Genomic DNA, 18106 nt, shown 5'->3' on the forward strand with positions numbered 1-18106 from the left:
CCGACAACTGTATATTACTCATTATGGACACGATGCCCGACAACTGTATATTACTCATTATGGACATGACTAGATGGTGGCCCAATTCTAACGCATAGGGTATTCTAGAATATGCATGTCCACGTAGTATATTGCACAGCCCACGTAGTATATTGCCCAGTCACGTAGTATATTGCCCAAGTATAGCAGTTTTTTTTTTTTTATTATTTTTAACATGACATATTTTTACTATTGATGCTGCATAGGCAGCATCAATAGTAAATAGTTGGGGACACACAGGGTTAATAGCATCGGTAACGGAGTGCGTTACACCGCGGGCCGTTACCACTGCCATTAACCCTGTGTGAGCGGTGAGTGGAGGGGATTACGGAGCGGGCGCCGGGCAGTGAGTGCAGGGGAGCAGGGGAGGGACTAATCGGACTGTGCCTGTCGCTGATTGGTTGCGGCAGCCATGACAGGCGGCTGGCGAGACCAATCAGCGAATGAATAACCGTGACAGAAGGACAGACAGACAGACAGACGTAAGTGACCCTTAGACAATTATATAGTAGATGCCCGACAACTGTATATTACTCATTACGGACATGATGTCTGACAACTGTATATTACTCATTACGGACACAATGCTCGAACACTATATAATCCTTGTTACAGTCAAGATGCCCGACAACTGTATATTACTCATTATAGACATGATGGCTGACAACTGTATATTACTTGTTACGGACATGATGTCTGACAACTGTATGCTGGTTGGTAGATACACGATGTCTGACAAAACTATACAATGTTACTTGCATTGTTATTCGAGTTTTCCTAAAACCTCACTCCGGTAGACGACCTCTTTAGGAAAATTAGATGCAATAATTGCATTTTTGACATTTGGATAAGATACATTTTCAATGCTCCCCTTCACCTCCTTCCGTTGCCCTGATTGAAGAGGCTGTAGCGCCTGCTCTGACCGGGCGCTGTGTTACACGATGCAACCCAAATCACATGAATAGGGAAAATACTTTGCTGCAAATGGTGTTTTCTTGGAAGCAAAGATGAAGGAGACACTGTGGTTTAATGAAAACTGCGGCATCTTCATTCTGGTCACTGCAGAGGGTCCCAGACCCCAACCAATCAGGTATCTAATAACACATTTTCACTACAATGCCTTTACATGCATATTACACATTTGCTTTGGCAACCCATCAGACATCAGCTGCTGACACGTTTCCAGCGTACAGTAATCTGCCTCTTTGCTTCTGTGCTCTTTGTACGTCACAAAAGGAAGAATTAGTTATTGGCCGATCTATCTTATTTCGGAATATTTCACATAAAATATAATTACAGTTTCATAGAAGGATTTGTATCTTATATATATTTGTACTGGTATTATCTATATCGTCTTTTCACATTCCCCCTTCATATAGCGGCAGCGTAGACATCGGAAACATTAACTTGACATGCTCTCCAGGAAGTCAGATTCCACGTTTTCTTCGAGTTCCCGAAGGACTCTTGTGGTGTCTTCTACTGGGTATTCCACCGAGACATCCAGATCCGGAGTTTGGCCCAGTCCCCTTCCTTTTGCTTTGAATACGAAGCTGAGAGTCCTGAAAAACGGCATCAGCTGCGTGATCTTGGATACAGAACGGAGACTGAGAAGCGGGAATTCGGTTTTCTTGACACTTGAGCTTTCTGGTCTGATTTCCTGAGGAATAAGTTAGACTGTATTAAGTACAAAGTCTGAGATTTCCCTAAACTGCGGCAACAGCCGGTATCAAGTTATCACTTATGTTTAGGATAGGCGATACTTTGCTGATCAACGGGGGTCCGACAGCAGGGTACAGAACACTGTTACCCCCATTAGAAGGGATAAAAATTGCCAATTCTTCTGTTGTCCTAGTGGTCGGATCCACACTCATCAGCAAGCTATCAACTAACCTACAGATGGGTGGTAACTTGTTTTCACTAGACAACCCCTTTAATGGTTTTCCCACTAAATACATTTGTTATCTATCCATTGTGTGATCGCTGATGGTCCGACCGCTAGGACCCTCAAAAATTCTGTGAACTTAGTTCATAAAGTCCCTCTACGTGAATGGAGCTGTGGTCACATGTGCAATTCTGCTCCGTTCACACTTTGGGACTCTCGTTCTTGGGATCAGTGAGGATCTCAGGGGTCCATCATGTAAGGATAACCCATCTTTCTGGCAACTTTGCTCTAAACTGGCAATAGACCTGCAGCTACCTACCCCGAACCTCACTCTCATCAGCTCCAGTATGCGGACTACGTGAGGTTTACATTCCTGGTGACTTTCCACCACGTCCGCTGCTGGAACCGCACACGACTCTGCGTCCACTTCTGGAACGAAAGCCCATCTGTACCTGATGAACAAAACAGAAATCATCACCAACTGTGACATTTTCAGACATCAGATTACCAATCATCACTATTCTGCAAATATCTATTAAGGGGGTCCCCTGGGACTTCAAGGGCTTTTCTCATAGTAGACAATTCCATATAGATAGTCCACCACTGGGATCCCCACCATTCACTAATTAGGAACTGCTGTGAGGAGAAGCGATGGTTGAGGATGTGTGGTTCTCCTTGGTGCGTTACTTTGCTTTCTCCATCAGTCCCCTAGACTTTGAATGAAGCGGTACTGAGCATGCTCGACCACCGCTGACTTCAAAGTTCTCCTCATTGGAGAAATGCGTGACAAGGGACCCACCTTGTGGTGGTTCCTGTGGGACCCAATTGTGTGACCCCAAGAATCCGACATTTATCACCTTTGCTGTAAACAGATCTGTTGTCCATAGTGAGGCCTACACCTTTTGAACATTATGGCTTGTCCATAGGATCAGTAGGGGGTCTAACCTGGTGGCTCCAGCCACATGAATGAAAAGTTCGGCTATTCCAGCGGTCACAGCCACCCGAAAGGATGAGCAGCGTAGTCACATAGGTTGAAAAAAAGATACAGGTCCTTCAAGTTGAACCTTTTTCCACCAGTTCTACATTCTTTATTGCAGGCTGTGGCTCATAGCTTTAGCTGCTGCCTACAATGATGTAGGTCATGGGTTTGGTTCCAGAGGAGACCAGATCTCACAGAAAAGAGAAAATTACATTAACGTGGCTGGTTAGCTCAGTTGGTTATAGAGGTGCTTAAAATGCCAAAATTGTGAGTTTACATTTAAAGGTTGAACTTGATGGACCTAGATCTTTTTTTCAACATATTTAACCATGTAACTGAAAAAGATTATTTATAACCCACAATGCCATTTGCGGTAATAAAATCTAGTCCTTAAAAAAAAAAAAACTTTTATGGTATCTTCCATTATTATTTGGGCATTCCACGCTCTGGCTGCTCTAACTGTAAAGAAGCCTTTCCTGTTTAGCTGCTGGAATCACCTTTGCTCCACATGTGGAGAATGTCCCTTGCACATATAGAACAATTACACTGTATAAATGAGTATCAGGCTGCAGCCCTGAGGTACTAGCCTAATATCAGGTCGGCATGTATAGTACCAACATGTAGCAGATACCAATTGCTTGGATTTCACCATTTCTGCAATAAGATCTTCTATAAAATGTGACTTTTTACATTGTCACTGGATAAACCATAAACGTCTGATTGGTCAAGACTAAATATGAAGATGTCCGATCCCCTGAGCTGTGCATAAATGTTCATTTCTACATACTATAATAGTTTTTTAAGACCTATAAAGGATTCAGATATGTAAATGGAGCTGAATGAGCATGCTCAGACATGCTGTTGATCATCCATGAAAGATTTTAATCCATTTGAATATTAAAAACAAAAAAAAAAAGTCTAAAAAAGAACCTTAAAAAGGGACACATCATAGCATTCGGGGACCTACATCTGGAACAGAGGCATCTTATCTGGAGGGAATGACAGCGCTGTGTCCAGGAACTTGCAAGCAGATAAGTACAAGTCCAGACAGTTCTGCTGGATTTCCGCATACACGGGGCCATTGCTCTCAGTCGGTGCCGCCTTCTGCTTATTTGCTTTACTGTTCCTGAAAGAAATAATACACAACAAAAGGATGTAAATGGGAATCGTCACATCCATGAGAGGATTGCCGAGGAGAAAGTGAGAAACCAGTGCGATCTTACTTTGTTGTGGTCTCCTCTTCCGTTAAATCATCTTGTAGTTGGACAAACGCGTGGATCTGAAGACAAAAAGATCATGTCATGCAGACAGTACATCAATTATTAATATGTATTGCATACGCATACAGCCGTGGTAGCCACCTGCGGCTCTTTTATGAATCCATTTTAAACAAGTGTTGAGTATACAGGAGACAGTCGTCGAGACTGGCACACTGATGTGGGCATTGTTACACTATGGCGAGGGCATTGATACTATCATTATTACTACTACATTAAAGGGGTTCTACAAGAATGAAATAAAATCTAGTCATGTGTCAGGACAGACTGCGGTTTGTAGAAACACTGCTCCTGCGACCTGTGTCTCAACTGACACAGGAGCAAAAGCGTAAACACACATGGTAAACTCCATCAACCTGGTAAAATTCTATACTAAAGTTTGTCCACAGAAGACCATGCCTCTCTAACAAAGATGTCACGCAAAGAAAAATTAAATGTGTTAAGGACCAAAGCCAGACCGTTATACAGCCAGATCCCAAGGAACATGAACAGGGTATTGTACTTATCCATAGCCTCTATCATATATGCAGCCCCGACGCGTTTCCGCTTAGTCTTATAGTTTCTCAGGAGGCTCATGGAGTAACCACTGTCCATATGACATCTGTGATATATTGTGGCCTAATTGTAGGTCTCAGCGGTGCTACATTGCGTCCAAGCTAGGGTGCAAACGTCGGCAGCCAGCAAGGGGTGCAAATCAGGGCATCTACAGAACTACAGATTTTTTCCATATGTACTTTATACCCTAAGGTTTACTATATTTGATATTCTTTTCTTGTTTTTTTTTTTCGTTTTCTGTTTTAGACTATTTTAAATTATTTAAATAAATGTCACATTTTAGAAGGAATTTTTTTTAGATAAGCCAATGCTTTGCTAACCCGTCACCTGGTAAGCCTAACGTTATATATGCCATGTTTCCAATCTATCGAAAGCGAAAATCACGATAGGCAATGTGGAATATCTTCCACCTGAGATCTACAGGGAGGAAGATTTCCTGAAGATTGGGGATTTCCTAATTTTTGGGGACTTCGCTGCATCCCATTGACCTGCCCCATCAAAGGGGAGGTACGTGGGAGAGACTCCTATCTGATTAAAGCAGATTCTGAGTTGTAATAATTGTTCGATGCTGGGAGATACAGGATGTAGGATTGTTCCGTATTTCACCCGGAGAGCTCCCCACCATAAAGATCCGGTGCCATTTATGTAACATCAGGTTGAATAATTTTCTTTTATTATCCCCTTTCATTTTATGTGACTCTATATACTGTACTGTTTTGTCCCCTTTTGTAATATATTTTGTATACTTTTCTAAACACTGCCTACTTTTCAGATTAAATATATAACATTTAATATCTTAGTATCTCTTGCTGTGTAAACCGCAGCCCTGAAGCCTCGTGATGCCATACGTTATTGGTAATGGGATTCCAATCAACTTATATAAACAATTGGTGGGTGCAGTTAGTTTTTCTTAGGTTATTGCGGAGTGCTTGATGGTGACAGTACCGAAGTATAGATAGATGGATGGAATCGGACGTGTATATACTATATGGTCTCTGGGAAGCGCACAGTATCCTGCCTAGAAGTGAAACCAGCCGTGGCCTTGTCCATCAATCGCAAATCAGTTGAGTGACTGTCCTGACGATTGAAGGCAGCGGAGTGCTTGTTTTGTGACAAATTGGTGGCAGCGGTGGGGTATCTGCGAGATCCCATGGCAGTTCCCTGACACTTGGTTTTGGCAGCTTGTTTTTCTATTAATTTCCGTGGAAAAACACTTCTACATAGTTTGTGATGTCAACTCTTGGCATATTTATCGATGTAAAACACATCAGAATTGCTATTAAAGGGGAGTCTTTCAGCCCAAACTGGCAGTATAAACTAAGCACATAGCACTATAGGGGATGTAGTCCCTATAAGAAAAAAAAAAAAATCACATTGTAAGATTTAATCACTGGTTCCGTTCTGCGGAAAGTGAAGTTTAATAAAAATATGCCTCTCGGGGTGCTCTGTGCACCCTGGGTGTGGCCGAGAGGCTCAGTGCACCACTCCCACCCACTGGTTTTCCATATCCCCACCTACCTTACTGGTGAATGACAGTGCTGACTTGCCTGAGATCTCTTTGCATACACTGCTCCTTCCAGACAAGCCAGCGAGGGAGCTGGGGACATGCACAATCAGTGATGCACGGAGCCTCTTGTTCACACCTAGGGTGCACCGAGCAGCCAAATGAGCATTTCTGAGTCAACTGAAGGAGCCATTTTTACAGGGACTATATCCCCCTACACCACTATGCTCAAATTGTCACTTTCAGTTGATCATCGTCTATGATGTGATCGGCTGGAATAGTGGTGAATTCCAAATTTGGCTTTTGGAGATGGTAAAACACAAGGAATTGCCTTAACTTTATGGCTTTATCTGGTTTAGCTCTGCATCCTCCTCACTATTTTTTTTCTCTGCCTCCCCCCCCCAAATTTGGTTTTGCTTTGCAGCATAATGATGTATTTCCGCTCTTCAACTCACCAGCTCTGTCACCATGATCGGCCACAATGAGGTGAGATGCTGAGGAGCAATCCTCAGTAACAAGACGCGGAAAAACAGGAACATCTGTGCCGCCATTATGGGCGTCTGCCCTACGCGGATGTTATCTGTCAGACGCTCTGAAAAATAAAGCAGGTGAAATAGTCATTATATACCGCAGCAGTATGCCATACAGAGACCATGGAGGGAACGGACCCCGCTCAGGTCCAGGACTCCGCTCATAGGGTCCGGTTCTCCAAAAGCGACCGTCTCCACGCCTGAATGGTGGAGACCCTCACAGTAAGAGTACGTGTTGATAGGATGTTTACTCTATGGTCACCTTGTATCAGGGGCAGGTAGAGATGATACTGATCCAATTCTCCGCTGAATACGGCAAAGCCTTGGCGTTTCAATAACATGGCCTTCTGCTCGCTGCTAGGGTAAAGCTTCAGGGAACTGCTCGGCATGTCTACAAAAGAACGAACAGGACATGTGGGCACAATATAATGAATATATGTGCACTTTACATACGAGGGCTTGTCTGAGATGCTCTACATCAGCGCCGCAGCCCCTTTATTTTCAGGCTTGATGGAGTTCCCCATCCATTATAAAATAACAGCATATCCTAATTAAATACTTGTTGGAATTATAAACTTTTTTTTTTTCCGCCACTAGAGGGCGATGCCTTACTATGTTAATATGGGAGCTGTGCAATTCTGTATGCCATGAGCGCCCTCTAGTGGTGGCTGCAGGCACACAATTTATCGTGTAACTAGCCCGGGGAATCGATTTCTAAACTAAATGGACTTACTCATTAGATCTTTAAACATGGTCTTCTCGTGAGTTAACAGGTGGTCGATGATGGATTTCCAACTATGTAACAAGAGCAAAGACAGTAAGTCTACAATTCCAGGTGAAGCACATCCATAATTACACAAAGCAGGTAATAAACAGGTAAAACGCTATAAAACGAGAACAGATAACATGTAGGAGACACCGGTGTCTCCAGGGATGACCGGCCAAATACAATGGAGGAAGCCATCCATATGAACAATGGCGCACCATCAGGCTGCACGGCTCCGGTGGGGACAGGAGGTTATCACATTCTTTTTCTCACCACATTCAGCTGATGTAGTCGTTACAATGTATCAGTCAAACCAAGGACACGTGAGCGAAATAGGGATTTTTGTGTACTCACCGTAAAATCCTTTTCTCCGAGCCATTCATTGGGGGACACAGACCATGGGTGTATGCTGCTGCCACCAGGAGGCTGACACTAAGTAATACAAAAAAAGTTAGCTCCTCCCCTGCAGTATACACCCTCCTGCTGGCTCCCAGCTAACCAGTTCGGTGCAAAAGCAGTAGGAGATCAATACCGACATATAAGCGTAAAACATGTCACATTATGTATGAGAGTGTAACATATCAAAAGATAAAAAACAAAGCATAAGCTAATAACAGGGTGGGAGCTGTGTCCCCCAATGAATGGCTCGGAGAAAAGGATTTTACGGTGAGTAAACAAAAATCCCTATTTCTCCTTCGCCTCATTGGGGGACACAGACCATGGGACGTCCCAAAGCAGTCCCTGGGCGGGGACAACATCAGATCAGGCCGTGTAACCGCTACTTACAAATGCGCCACCGCGGCCTGCAAAGTCCGCCTGCCCAGACTCACATCTGTGGAAGTATGTGAATAATAGTGCTTCAAGAAAGCATGCGGACTGGAGGAATATGCAAGCTTGCGGTCGTGCTTGCCGACGTCTGGTGCCTAGAGCCCTCAGACAGGTAAATAGGCTGACATCTAACCCGGAAGGACTCCTGGATGGAGAAAAGAATCCACCAGGCTAAAATGGCCGAAGAAACGGCTAAACCCTTCCTGCGACCGTCAGGAAGCCTACTTACCATCGAGGAACCCAAGTAAAGTGTCCAACCTTTGGAAGGACGCCGTCCTCGATACGTACCCATTCACTTCTTCCAGATTATGGAGAACCCCTTCCGTCTTGTGGACTGAAGCCGAAAGAGATGAGAGGACGATGCCCCTGCAACAGTGGGAATACAATACCGCCTTGGCAACGAGGGAAGGGGATGGCTTGAGGGCAACCCTGCCTTGATGGTAATAAGGAAAAAAGATAAAGAACAGAACGACGAGTTCAGAAGACTCGTCAGGAGGACAAGAACGCAGAGAAAGAAAGGAAGGGACCTTCCCTGATAGTAAAGTCTGTCCGGATCAAAAAAGGAGTCCACTGTAAGATGCCCAGGACCATTAAGGTCCCACGGATCTAACGGTACGCGGTAGGGAAGAACTACAGGTTAAGGGTCCATAATTCCAGTTTTGTCGCAATAAGACGGAAAAATACTAGAACCGTAAGCGAGAAAACCTGACATGGTCAGTGCGGGTCTCCCGGGATCACTGGGGCCCTTCCTGCTTCCGAAAAGATCTCAGACGTAGAGGAAGAGGGGTTATAGAAATTGGTACCATGGAAGAACAGAGCATGCAAAGGCAAAAAAGGAAATCCAGCTCAACGAGGCAGTGAAAAGTAAAACTTGGTACTTTTATTCACTTCATATTGGAAGCAGAGGGTAAAACATCAGCACAAAATAATAATAAAAACACTATCTACGCGTTTCAGGTGGAAAAGCACCCTTAATCATGATAACTAGTGTATGGCTTGTTCCGTGCTTTTTATAATGGCACCCGGAAAAACCGGTCAAGAACAGAGCATGCACTGCGATGGTCCTGGAGCGAGGCCAGACCATGAACGGAGTACATTGGCGTTCAGCTTGGACGCCATCTGACCTACATCTGGAGAACTCCAGTGAAGGCAGATCCGATGGAAGACTTCCGAGTGAAGTTCCCACTCACTTGAGGAGAAAACCTGACGGCTGAATATGTCTGCCGCCCAGTGTTCTACTCCAGGGATATGTACTGTTGAGATCACCGAATGATAGATCTCGGCTCATCAGATAGTGCGAGGTACCTTGGCCATGGCGCTTGACTGTGGGTACTTGCTAGATGGTTAACGTGTGGCACAGCCGTGGCAATATCCAACTGAAGACCCGCCAAAAGGCAGTGGACCTGCTGTAGGATCAGTCGTACCGTTCGGATCTCCAGAGAAAAGATCGGGAGAAGAAGACTGGCATTGGTATTCCCTAATAACCGTTGGACCAGGAGAAGGCTCTGGACAAGGAAGAGTTCAGAGACTACCCTTTGAAAGCCTGATTGACTTGCAGAAAACGAGCGCAGCAAAGGAAAACGCTTCCATTGTCGTTTTCAGAACCCTCCTAGCGAATTTGACTGAACCGAGGGAATGAGTGATCAAGTGCACAAGCTCTCTGTTGAAGGGCCACGACCTTGACTCGAGAGAGAATAACCATCCTTCTTGGGCCGGATCATCCTCAAAGAGGATCTGCTGGACTGGGCATGAGGAAAAAAACTTGTCTAAGTTTAGCTGTTAGACCAGTTGAGAGGGTATTGCAAGTCATATAGACGACTCAGCGTAGTCCTAGAAGAGCGGCTACAAAGTCACCAAATAGGGCAGGACGATCATGCTTCTAAGGTGCAAGAAGCACATGACAACCGTCATGACCCTTGCGACCACTCTGGTGTGGTAGCCAGGCCGGAGGGCAAGGTCGTGACTTGAAAAAGCTGTTCGCGAATGGAAAGGCGAAGAGAATTATTGTAGAGAGGAGAAATAGACATGTGAGGGTAAGAATCCCGAATGTCGATGGATGCCAGAAAAATCCACCTCTATCTGTTGAAGTAATGGCTGAGCGGAGGAACCCCATCCGAAAAAAGGAGGACCTTGTGAAAGGTTGTTAGAAGTTTGAGGTCCAGGAATGGTGACACTTTTCATTCCCTCCTTTTTGGAACCAAGATCCCTTAGATCTAGACTGTCCTGGACAATGCTTCCACTGCTGGTTGGGTCTGTAGAGGAGATACGATCCCCTGCTAGTCTCCCGTTCAGAAGATTTGATTGGCCAGCTATACTGTTGAAAACGAAGTAGTTAAGGTCTCAGACCAGGAGACTATTGGTCAAGCAACCCATGTGGCGGCTAAGGAAGGGTAGAGCGCTGAACCCGAAAACACAAGACGGAACGAACTAGATTTGCTATCCGACCGTCTGTGGTATCTTAATTGATGATACACCGGCCAGATACTGGTAGGTATACCACAAGAAATTCTACCCGGATAGTCTGCCCAGTGGCAGAATGCGGGACTGCAACCAGCAGGTCTCTGCCATTGTCGTGCAGAGTAGAAAATAAGGAACCCTCGATCCACCCTCTTCTTAACAGGGACGTGGAGAGGAATCGTCTGCTTTCTTGCATCTGATACAAAGGGGGGGGAAACCCTCCTTGTTAGGACGCCACAAATGTGTGCCTCCGTACATGCCCAGAGTTCCGAGTGGACAGGACAGGATGTCTGGCGATAGGCCTGGATGCAGAAGAGGATACATGAAGGCGACACTCCGTGTGCTCGTCTGTTGAAGGTGTGGGAGGAAATCGGAGCCCTTTAAAGGACCCGTCGTCCATAAAAATCCGACCAGGTATGGCATCCTACTTAGAGGTTTCTGTCCTGCATACCCCGTCAATTTGTTGATGGAGATTTTCTAGAGCCTGTACGTTTTTCTAGAATACTTGCGGCCCCTGCTAGCCGATGGCTCCCATTGTAGGAGAGGGAGCATGTAGAGTGCTCCGGCGCTCAGTTAGGGTGACCAGCTTAGGATAGATGATGTGCCCTTAAGACCAGTAAATACTGGTCATGCGCCTTTAAGACTAGGGAGTACTGGTCATGAGCCTTTAAGACCAGGGAATACTGGTCTTGTGCCTTAGTAAGATGACGTACTGTTCATGTGCCTTTAAAAGCAGGGCATGCTGGACATGTGCCTTCAAGAACCAGGGCCTACTGGTCATGAGCCCTTAAGAACCAGGAAATACTTGACATGAACCTTTAAGTCCAGGACATACAGGTCATGTGCCCTTGAAACCAGGGCATGCTGGTCATTTGCGTTTAAGACCAGGGCATACTGGTCATGAGCCTTTAAGTCCAGGGTATACTGGTCACGTGCCTTTAAGACCAGGGCATACTGGTCGTGTACCTTTAAGACCAGGGCATACTGGTCATGTGCCTTAAAAAGGCAGGGCATACTGGACATGGGCCTTTAAGACCAGGGCATACTGGTCATGTGTCTTTAAGACCAGGGCATACTGGTCACGTGCCTTTAAGACCAGGAATACTGGTCGCGTGAGGAATGCTGGACATGTGCCTTTAAGACCAGGAAATACTGGTCACGTGCCTTTAAGACCAGGGCATACTGGTCATGTGCCTTTAAGACCAGGGTAAACTGGTCACGTGTCTTTAAGACCAGGGTATACTGGTCGTGTGCCTTTAGGACCAGGGTATACTGACCACGTGACTTTAAGACCAGGGTATACTGGTCACGTGCCTTTAAGACCAGGGTATACTGGTCACGTGTCTTTAAGACCAGGGTATACTGGTCACGAGTCTTTAAGACCAGGGCATACTGGTCATGTGTCTATAAGACCAGGGCATACTGGTCACGTGCCTTTAAGACCAGGAATACTGGTCGAGTGAGGAATGCTGGTCATGCGTCTTTAAGACCAGGAATGCTGGTCATGTACCTTTAAGACGGGAGCCTACTGGCCATGTGCCTTTAAGACCAGGGCATACTGGCCATGTGCCTTAAGACCAGGGCATACTGGCCATGTGCCTTAAGACCAGGGCATACTGGCCATGAGCGTAAGGCCAGGGAAAGGTGGAGCCCCCTGAGGGAAACTGGAAGAGCCAGGATCGGCGGCAGCGGGGGCTCCTGAGCTCATTTGATTAAGAACTATGGGAAAAATGACCGGCTTCTGGCAGAGCAGAGAATGCTGGAGATGTGACCCTTTTAAACTAGGGAACCCTTAAGACCAGGGAATGCTGGTCATGAGATTAATAAAAAGGCATGGAAAGCTGGGGAAGCACCTATGGGCCCAGCGACTACTGGGCATGAGTCTAAAATACCAAGGAATGAGGTCATGTACCCTTAAGACCCGTGCCTTTAAGACCGGAGCTTGCAGGAGAGCTGGAGATTGCAGGCCTTAAGTATATAAAAAACAGGGAAAGCTAGTCCCTTAATGCTGCCGGGGTGCGTGCGGGGGGGGGGACGGGGGGCGAATCACCTTACCGAGGTTCTGAGTCCCCCGACTGGAATACCGCTGACCTCAGCGCTGAAAAACCGCCGGCGGCAGCCCCTTCCAGAAAAACTAATGACCGGCAAATGGAGGAGGAAGAAGATGGCCGCCGAGATCTCGTCTGGAATGAGAAGCGCCTAAATAGGGGGGCGGAGCCGCTAGAATAAAGCAAGCGGTGGGCCGGGCTTCCCGGGATGCGGCCTAAACAGGGCCGAAGCCGGGGACTAAATTTATGGCTTCGGCCGGCGCGCACCCGCAGACTGAAGGGAAAAGTGCCGCGAAGCTCTGTGGGGACCCTGCCGCTATGGAGCCCTCCTCTGACCGCCGGAAAAACCCAAATCTCACGGAGCACTTACCCCAATATGAAGGGGGCTGCAGGTAGGAGCTGTGCCCGGGAAGATAGGACGGTGCAGGGTTGGGGAGCCTCCATCCACCATCCCTGCAGAAGGGGGGTGGAGAGGAACCGTCTGCCTCCTTCCATCATCCGCTTTTTCAGTGGTGATGCAGTGGGGGCTGCTCGGACGCCACGCTGGAAGGTGCCTCTGTACAGCCGAGGGTAAGACCTGGTGGACAGGGCTGAATGTCCGGCAATAGGCCTGGCTGCAGAAGAGGATACTGAAGGTGAAACTCCAGTGCTCGTCTGATAAGGGAGGGGGGAGATCGGTGCCCTTGAAGGGGCCCGTCGCCCCTAAAATCAGCTCAGGCAGTGGCTTCCCACGTCGCAGGAGAGGATACGGAGAGGTGAAACTCCCGTGTTCGCCTGTTGATGGTTCGAGGAGATCGGAACATGAAAGAATCCGTCACCCCATTCGACCGTAGTAAAAAGTAAAAAACGGTAAAAAAGAGTTCTTTGGGTCTGAATAGCAGACCCGTCCGTGTGCCTCCTACGGAAACTAAGCAAGAACTGGTTAGCTGGGAGCCAGCAGGAGGGTGTACACTGCAGGGGAGGAGCGAACTTTTTTTGTGTTACTTAGTGTCAGCCTCCTGGTGGCAGCAGCATATACCACGGTCTGTGTCCCCCAATGAGGCGAAGGAGAAACCTAGCTCTCTGCAAATGGGAGGTCATACTTTTTAGAGAAGATTCTGGTTTGGCTTTATAGCCTAGGTCATGTGACCAGGCTCTTTAACCCCTTCCCCCTGAAGAAGCGAATGCGAACCGTCAGACACTTTCACTTTTGTTCCTGGGCTTATGTGCAGTTTCCCTTAAAGTTTCAGTATATTTTTATTAACCTGGTTTATATATATTCTACCTGCGTGCTCCAATTTGGACGTTTCCTTACATGTGATTGATCGATGTATTTTATTCCTAATATTTTAATCTAATATAATGTATGTGAAGATTGAGATAACCATGTATTATGTCACTCTCCCTGAGATCCATGTCCCGGGTCTCTGGGTGTAGTGGTTTCATATGTTGTTTTTCATAGGTTTTCTTTCCATACACTTTAATAAGTGAGATGTGATTTAAAGGGAACCGGTCATGTGCCATAACACTATTACCCTGCAGATATAGGGTTAATAGCACTGAGAGCAGCGGCACTGACTGACAGCCACTCTGTACTGATGCACTGTAGAGCTGGCTGTCAGTCAGTGCCGGGGTGTGGCTACTGCTGCTGCACTCAGTGGTTACAGTCATTGCTCCGGCACACCCCCATGACTGAAAGCCGGCGGCTCTTGAGAGAAATAAAGTTCATTTTCTCCTTTCAGTACCTTCATAACGCTAGTATCCTGCAGATTAACCAAATATCTGCAGGTTAATAACGTTATCGGACAGGTTCCGTTTAATGAAGGTGTTTCCGTGTTAAATTCTACCCAAGACCAGTGATGGCGGCAACCGCAGCGAGCAAAGGCTTCCAGTTTAGCCCCATTTGTGGCTAATCAGCACATGAAGTTATGGCAGTCCAAACTGCAAATCTGCGGCACAGACCCAATCTGCGGCACAGACCCAATCTGCGGCACAGACCCAATCTGCGGCACAGACCCAATCTGCGGCACAGACCCAATCTGCGGCACAGACCCAATCTGCGGCACAGACCCAATGTGCGGCACAGACCCAATCTGCGGCACAGACCCAATCTGCGGCACAGACCCAATCTGCGGCACAGACCCAATCTGCGGCACAGACCCAATCTGCGGCACAGACCCAATCTGCGGGATAAATCTTCCAGTGGCACAGACCAAATCTGCAGCACAAACCCAATCTGCGGGATAAACCTTCCGGTGGCACAGACCAAATCTGCAGCACAAACCCAATCTGCGGGATAAACCTTCCAGTGGCGTCCTGATACTACGGAACATTTCCTCCATTCACTGACATATCGCTGATACTGAGGTGGTGCGTCCTTACTGAATGCAAGACATATCCATCTGGAAAAAGCCGGGATCCATGTACAAGTCCAAGACCTCCTTCTTCCAAGCCCGTTTGGTGTAGGCGTACCCGCTGAGGCTGCTGAGGAGCTGGGCACCGGCACGGAAACTGGGGGCATTGTATGAGCTGGGAATGGAGAGGACATGTTCCTGTTAATGTACGTCTCTGGACTATCGCATTGCTGGTTCATCCTTCCTCCTGAACAATGTATTCCCTTCTATTTTCCTATATGTTAAATATGGAACGCCATCATTAATAATATACCGGGCCCTCGTGCGCAGTCACCATCCTCCTGCTGTAGATCTCGTGCCAGCGCTACATTTGGCGCATAGAACATGTGGTTACCGTTCGTCTCCTACTCCCTGGATTATGAAAGTTTACACATCATATGTCTCTTTCTCTCTGGAAAGATTGTGTTTCACATGCTGGGCAGCTGTAGCATCCAGTCATTAGGGGAAGAGCAGAGTGAACAGGGAATAATTACACGACTGCCTTACACCATGTAATACAGGGGCATGAAGGCAGCAATGAATGGAAACCGTGGGAGAAATCATAGAAATTAAAGCCTATTACACAAGACCGGGCAGAATTAAAACACATGTGCAGCACAAAGCTGAGCTGGCGGCATTAAAACTAATATACACCACGAAGCTGAACAAGGGAATGAAAGAGAAATGTAAGTAATTTTGTACAGACAAAAGTAACAATAATAAATGACAAGTGTTATATTGTGGCGCTACTCTGAGACTGTAAATGTCCAGAGAGCTGTTCTCCATTTACATGCTGTGATTTACACTCGTGCATCTGTGCTGCCATCGGACATTTGGTTGCTGGTGTGTTCACTTCACTTAGACGTTATTTTTATTTTTGTTATGTACAAACGTTAACATAATTATTCACCGAGGCATCACCTGCTGATCACTTGGACACCTATAAGTTTTTTTTTTGTTTTTTTTATTTAATTAGCCGTTAAATAAACCTCACCACTACAGAGGATGGATGACGATTGTTGCAAAAGCCTTTTGTATTTTCTTCTTTTATAGTTTTTGTCATTTGCAATCCATCTTATGCTTGGAGCATATGACTTATAAATGGGTACATACTTGTGATTTCGGAGATAGGGAAAGACAAAGTACAGGAGCCTGGATATTAAGGGCACGGCTTTCTCCTTCTCATCACTTCTGTAAACCATATCCAACAGAGTGGCCAGAACCTTTACCAAAAAGCAGAAAAGAGGAGTTCAACCCCCACCAGCTCCGTAGTGACTCCTTCCCAATGATGCATGGTCATATATTAGGGGATACCAGGAGCACAAATAGAGCGGCACTCACCTCTGCAAGCAGCGACAGCGCATGCACACTATAGACCGATGGGGCCGATGCGGAGACCATGGACGACTGAGCAGCGGCGTTATCATCTGTATGGAGAACACAATGCAGCTTAGTAGCGCGGTCATCTCCCTGCTGCTCTGTGCTATGGTGCATGCGTCTGTAGGAGAACACTCAGGAAAGCTTCAGTTCTTCCTATGACCAGTAGGGGGAGACTGCATAATCACAGAGCATTTATCATTTAAAGGGGGTAATCTGGTTCCATTCACTTCTAATGGACCGCCAGGATCCCCCATTGATCCTGAGGATTAAAGAGGTATTCCCATCTCCAAGATCCTATCCCAATACATAGTAGGTGTAGTAATAAGATTAATATTAGCAAACACCTCCAATTAGAAACATAGTATAGTTCTTCTGATTCGCCATGTTGCTTACCCCATGTGCAGGGCATTGCAGTAGCTTAGGTATAGGGTAACAGTTACCTAGTGGTGGTAACCATGGATACCTAAGCACCTGCAATGCCCTGCACATGAGGAAAGAGACATAGTGAATCAGAAGAACTGCACTACATTTCTAATTGGAGGGATTTTGTATTATTATTATTAAACCTACTACATATTGGGATAGGATCTTGGAGATGGAGACACAATACAGCTTTAGTGGTGCGGATCTTACAGTCCCGGTGGTTATAATATTATCTCAAGTGTGGTAATTAAAGTTATTTAGATTTTTTCCTGACCGGGCGATGATGCATCCGTATTCTCACCGCTCAGCTCCCCATCAGCATCCGCTTCATCCAGAGACACCTGAGGTTGCGCCTTAACTTCCAGATTTCTGCTCAGCCAGCTCGTCTGCTCCAAGGACGACCCGGCCACGTTGCCCACCGCCTCCAGGATCTTCTGCGTCACGTCCTGCGATGCAAACACAGGCTGTTTGCTGTATGCGGCTCACAACATCATGGTTTATTTTCTTTAATTAGCATTAGCCAAAATTAATCTATAGGACCCCACTGATCCAAGGGGTTTTCTTGGAGACCCTTAAGCATCAGGGGCCCGAAGAAGGTAGTCACCGATGGTATGACGCCATCAATCAATAACAGAAGACGTGAAAGTACAGTTTTACCTGCAGATCCTTTTGGTCTTTCTTGTTCTCCAAGTTTGGGGTCCGGGTCACAAAGTCATTCAGTATACTGCGGAAACAAGGACATGTATAGAAACTTATATGAATGGAGGCATGTTTTGTTATACACGTGATTATTTTGTGTGTATCGAAACACAAAAAAAGAGAAAAAAAAGCAAATTGGACATAATTTCACACAAAACCCCCAAAATGGGTCACACAAAATTGTTGGCACCCTCAACTTAATATTTGGTTGCACACCCCTAGGAAGAAGTAACTGTAATGAATCGCTTCCTCTACCCATCAACGAGCTTCTTACACCTCTCAGCTGGAATTTTGGAGCGCTCTTCTTTTGTAAACTCCTCCAGGTCTCTCATGTGAACGCATCGTCTCCCAACATCAATTTTAAGAT

At 46.2% G+C, this 18106-nt stretch overlaps 1 protein-coding gene across 2 annotated transcripts in view; it reads right to left on the reverse strand.

The window, feature by feature from the left end:
- Window positions 1-211: 211 nt before the first annotated feature.
- The window catches only part of DOP1B (DOP1 leucine zipper like protein B), a 124134-nt gene continuing 106239 nt past the window's right edge, over window positions 212-18106 (reverse strand). For both annotated transcript variants that reach the window (XM_069760768.1, XM_069760767.1), the window contains exons 26-37: window positions 17698-17764; window positions 17342-17486; window positions 16579-16664; window positions 16351-16460; window positions 15227-15373; window positions 7500-7561; window positions 7029-7157; window positions 6692-6828; window positions 4124-4179; window positions 3868-4026; window positions 2241-2373; window positions 212-1696 (exon numbers count right to left, since the gene is read on the reverse strand). In XM_069760768.1, the coding sequence (XP_069616869.1) occupies window positions 1442-1696; window positions 2241-2373; window positions 3868-4026; window positions 4124-4179; window positions 6692-6828; window positions 7029-7157; window positions 7500-7561; window positions 15227-15373; window positions 16351-16460; window positions 16579-16664; window positions 17342-17486; window positions 17698-17764 (1486 nt within the window). In that variant the 3' untranslated portion in view covers window positions 212-1441. The remainder of the gene's footprint in view (window positions 1697-2240; window positions 2374-3867; window positions 4027-4123; window positions 4180-6691; window positions 6829-7028; window positions 7158-7499; window positions 7562-15226; window positions 15374-16350; window positions 16461-16578; window positions 16665-17341; window positions 17487-17697; window positions 17765-18106) is intronic.

The sequence above is a fragment of the Ranitomeya imitator genome, chromosome 3 (assembly GCF_032444005.1).
Source record: "Ranitomeya imitator isolate aRanImi1 chromosome 3, aRanImi1.pri, whole genome shotgun sequence".
Lineage (NCBI taxonomy): Eukaryota > Metazoa > Chordata > Amphibia > Anura > Dendrobatidae > Ranitomeya > Ranitomeya imitator.